The following is a 5106-nucleotide window of genomic DNA, read 5'->3' on the forward strand; positions in this document are numbered from 1 at the left end:
AGAGATTGTGCGCAGTCTTCCTTGTTACTGTCCACCGTTACAACGGCAGTTGAATCCTTCTCTTCCTTCTTATCTTCCTAAAATTATTAGTTTGTATTACCTTCTGTACCTATTATTTCAAGTTATTCGCATTTAATAAGGTATAAGTACAATAAAAAATAAAATATAATAGTGAAAAATATTATTAATACATACCTTGGCGGTAATCGCATCTTTTTCCTTTTGAGATCTTCTAGCTGATGTAAGCTGTTGAAGATGAACGGCCGCGTGCTTGATAAATTGAACGTATCTGGCTTCGACGAACGAGTCGATGAGTTCCTGCCGTAGACAGGCCAGTCTGTGCTTGTGTTCCACTGGGAATCCTAAGGCTCGTGCTTCTTTGCTCAGTTCCACACCCTCGACTGAACGAGAAGAATGTTTCCCGAATAAGTAAAACGACTTCTCTTTCACACTATGGTAGAATTAGCAGATCTCGACTTACGTTTTAGAAAATTTACGTCGGGTGGAAAGGTCCTCAACAAATCAAGCACATAATGCCGCGAATCGTTACCAATGATACCCTTGCATTCCACACTGCTGCAAAGTTCGATTTCCTCGCCTGCATCGTTGATCACCTTATGAGGAAGGATCTTCAACTGTTGCCCAGCTTTGTTTAACTAAACGCGAGTATTAAAGATACTTGAGTAATAAGATTAAATAATAATATAGCAATTATTTATATAAAACTACTAACATTTTCCTTTAATAAAAAACTTAATTAAATTTAAGAAAATTTATTAAAGAAATTAAGCAAAAGAGAAATGTAGAAATAAGATTAAAGTGGGGAAACTGATGTAACTAATAAATCAATTCCTTAACCATTTGTAACAGTAAGGAAAACTATTAATTTAGTATTTTATCCTTTTCTCAATATTTTTCTCTGATTTCATTACCATTGTACAGATTTTACTTATGCATTTTGTTCACTTACCAATTCAAGGTACCTAGGATGCGTGAGAACCGTCTTCCCGAAATCGATCGACCCATAGACCACCGATTGTTCTTGCTCGCGTTCCAGTATACCTGGTATGATGGACTGCGCGGTGACGCGGTAGCCTCTGGACGTCACAAAGAACAGATTATTAATTACGAAAACTAATTTTAGAAAACCGCAAGAAATCTGGGAAACGCACCTGTGATCGATGACAACGGTGCCAAGAGTATAGAGACCGGGCAAGTCCACAGCCGCGTACACTCGGACACCTTGTAAATCGTTGCGAGGCGCGACAAAGGCCGCGGCGTCGCCACCCAATTCCTTGTAATGATCGCGCACATCGAAGCCGAGCGAGAAGAAGATGTTGTTCCAGATAAACATCTGCATTTTGGCCTCCTCGCCAGGATTGATCGCCATCACGTTGCCGTCGATAACCGCCACTGTTCCGTGAGTCGCGGCCGCCACGAAGTCACTGTGGACCTAAACAATGTAGCAATATTAATTGTTAGAAGTTATTTAAGAACTTATTACAACTATTAAAAAAATAACTTATTTTTATAATTATTTTATTATTTCAGCTTTAAAAGTATTATTGTACATTTATAAACTGACTTTATAACTAAAAAAGGAATGATGAAAAAATTAATAAAAGGTAAAGAATATAGTTTTTGTTTGTACTACTATTTTAAAGTATATCGTATATTATCATGTCATCTTCAAGAAGAAGACAATACCTTGAAGATCGCACGCTCTCGTAGCAATCTTTCGGGAAGATTTTTACGCGGCAATTCCCTCGTGGTTTGCAGCTCCTCGTTCCAATCACGCGTTTGTCCCGGGATGTGTTCCTCGTATCCCAACTTGGAGGAAAAAGCTGAAAAAGAGGTCAATTAAATTAAATTTCTATAATACTTCTCACAAGCGATATTATTATAATCCATTAACACTTTCGAGTGATTAAAACCAAATGTAACATAACTAAATGAAATAGACTTTGGCTAACTAACTTCTTTCTGATTAGATATTAGAAAAGTTTCTTCACTTTTTTCAGAACTTACTGTCTTCCGCGCGAATTGCATCAATGGTGTGTTCGATTTGCGGTGCGCTCCAGGCATACAGCTGATAAGGCGTGGCCACTCGCTCGAAGGGATGCCTCTGAGTCCTGCGCCGTTGCATAGAAGCAAATCCTCGTTTAAAGGTTGGACTGAGCTGATTCAACAACTCGATCAAGCTGTGGCACAAATGGCTAGGCGTAGCTGGTTTAGGATTAAACACTTCTTTAGTCGACTGGTTGACGAAGAAGCCTCTAGCACACGCGGTCAAATAATATTGCTTATCCTCCAATGTGACTACATGCAAGTATATCAGATCGCCGTGAAGCTTTCTATAGCCAGGTGGTGGATTCCATCCTGACGTTGTTAGGACCTGGGAAAGATGCAAAAGCAATTTAGAAAACTCTTTCGTCTCTCTTTCTCGGTAAAAATAAAATCTAATTTTGTATTTCTTAAAAATAAAAAAATACTTAGTCGTCATTGAATAATTTTTCAAAGCAATTAATTCTTATCGGTTCAAATGAACGTACAAAATCTTTACGTTTCTTCAATAAACTTATCCAAGTTGTAGTCTCGAGATTTACGGAAAGATTTTCCAATATTTACGAGATAGAACACTCGCATCCAAACTTATCAAGTTTTTCGAGTCTTTTTTAGACTTTTAAAGAAAATTAGAAAAAATATTAATAATGCCGCTAAATATGCAACTTATCCTTCCTTATTTTAGTCTTTTCCCAGCCTCTATTAGATCATTGAGTGACTTCAAGAATTTCGTACTTTGAGACACGGCGGGCACTTTTGTTCCTTCGCCTGCGGCTGGAGAGGCAACAGGGGCCGATCCCTACAACCGGGTATGATGTAATCGGGTGGCGTGCAATCGACCGAATCTGCCCGGGTCTTCTTCTTCTCTAGGATATCGCCGTACGTGACGACATTGAGAAACGACAGGCTGCTGCACTCGACCCCGTTGTAAGCGTCCGCGGGATCCACGGATTTGAGCAGATCGCGTACGTGTCGCACGTGTATGCGTGCCTCCCGCATCGTGTACACCTCCTCCACCACCTTGATGATCGAGCCGTCCTTCAGGCCCTCGATATTCTTCAGCTCGGCGAAGTTGTCCAACGTGTTGCCGTCCAGCTGCAGTGAAAAGCACGTGCGGTGACACGTGTCTTCGCGGTCCATAAGCAACTGATGAATTTCCTGTAAAGAAAAGACATTAGTAAAAAGCAAAGATACTGGTTTATTCCGGCGTTAATCTCATCGAAATAATTTTCCGAAATCTCGAAAAATTTAACACAAACATGATATTGTAAGAGAAATTCCCTAAATATCTAAAAGTTCAAATTTCTATTCTTCTGGCCGCGAAAATAAAATTCGAATACAAGCTGATTCTCGTTTTATTTTTCCATATATTGCTTTTGACCGGAAGGGTCACGCGTTCCCCTTTGTGCGAGGTAGGCGAGCATTTCTTTGTCTCGATATTAACGACCGCGTTGCCCGTGACTTTCGGAACTTTCCCGCGACCGATTTGCTACCGATTTAATCGCGACGAGTTATAATAAAGGATCGGACTCTGGATCGTGCTAAGAACTGAACACTGTATCTCAAAACTAATAGAATCATATTGTATGAACTCTAATTACATTTTCGCTATTTAACAGACTCTCGACGAGCAGTGCGACATGTCTACTTCGCCTTCTACCAGAGAGTGTCTTTTCTCGCACGCGATTGTCCTGGAAGGACCGCGAGACCTTCATTTCGTCCGCTCTTATTTTGGCGCACTTGTTGTAGCTTTTGCGCGCTTGCCACCGCTTTATCCTGTCATCTGCTGAGGAGCTTGATCAGCTCCTTTCAATATAATATTGAGAAAATATATGAAACAAAGCGATGAATGGAAACGTGGGAGATCTGATTACTATTAAAAATAAACAGTTGGAGAGCAAAATTAAGTTCAAAGCGTTGATAAAGGCGGTTCTCATTAACTAACGATAGCTAATTGATAATTTAAACAACATGACCTTAGGCAGTGTACAAGTGACAATTTTACCATTCGGACGGCAAACGATGTTACCTGTACGAGCTCCATGCTGGACACCTGAATGTCAAAGGGCTTAGAACCGGGGCTGACGATCTTGACGGTGAAGCCCATGTCCTGAATGAAAACAACTTCTTGCTCATTCGAGGCATCCTTCTCCTTGTCAGCGGCGTCCGCTTCCTTCTCGCTCTTATCACTATTTTTATTGTCTTCATTCTTCTCCTTCTCGCCCTCCTTCGTCGCCTCAACCTCCCCCTTTTCCACGACGTTCTCCGTGGCCGTACTCGTGCTCCCGCTCTCTTCTGCCTCCTTTCTCACTTCTGCGAATAATTCGTCATATGTAAGAAATGATTCCGCGAATTAGCTCGTAGACGCTTTTCAACGCCGCATAATTGATTTTATCAAGGGTTCGTTAAACTTATTACGTACGTATTAATTTATGCGTGCATGTAAATTGCTTGGATCTTTACTGAGAATTATCAACAGATCACAAAACAATCGAAAGATATTAAACTCAAATTCGCCTAAGCTTCCAAATTTATCAATTCCTTCGAATTTATTTACAAGCTAACTTGGAGATTTGGACATTACGTCCGGATTTCTATTCAATCATTTCATTATGTTCGAAGATTAGACGAAACGATCTCAAGTGACGAGATAAAATAGTAATTAAATCAGTTTAAGAGAGCAAATTACAAGAGAATACAATGGCTCGCTCTCACCCTGACAATGAAAGGGGCCCAACGCGCGACTTTACAAGATATAAATACATCTAACAGTCCAAGTAGTTTCGCGTTGTCAGGCGCACTTTCCGGTGCACTCTCAACAACTTCTTGCTCATTCGAGGCATCCTTCTCCTTGTCAGCGGCGTCCGCTTCCTTCTCGCTCTTATCACTATTTTTATTGTCTTCATTCTTCTCCTTCTCGCCCTCCTTCGTCGCCTCAACCTCCCCCTTTTCCGCGACGTTCTCCGTGGCCGTACTCGTGCTCCCGCTCTCTTCTGCCTCCTTTCTCACTTCTGCGAATAATTCGTCATATGCATGATGTAA

General features: G+C 40.9%; 1 protein-coding gene across 1 annotated transcript; it reads right to left on the reverse strand.

Moving 5' to 3' along the window:
• Positions 1-5: 5 nt before the first annotated feature.
• LOC105570949 (clustered mitochondria protein homolog) lies at positions 6-4417 on the reverse strand (the record flags this gene model as incomplete). Its single annotated transcript, XM_012028404.1, has 9 exons — positions 4094-4417; positions 2800-3222; positions 2029-2395; positions 1708-1844; positions 1173-1453; positions 971-1097; positions 482-656; positions 196-401; positions 6-77 (listed from the first exon to the last, which is right to left on the reverse strand). Coding segments are annotated over exons 1-9 (1866 nt in total), but the record flags the coding sequence as incomplete, so codon positions are not given.
• Positions 4418-5106: the final 689 nt, after the last annotated feature.

This window comes from Vollenhovia emeryi, unplaced genomic scaffold (genome assembly GCF_000949405.1).
Source record: "Vollenhovia emeryi isolate VEMERY1.0 unplaced genomic scaffold, V.emery_V1.0 DF941506.1, whole genome shotgun sequence".
Classification (NCBI taxonomy): Eukaryota; Metazoa; Arthropoda; class Insecta; order Hymenoptera; family Formicidae; genus Vollenhovia; species Vollenhovia emeryi.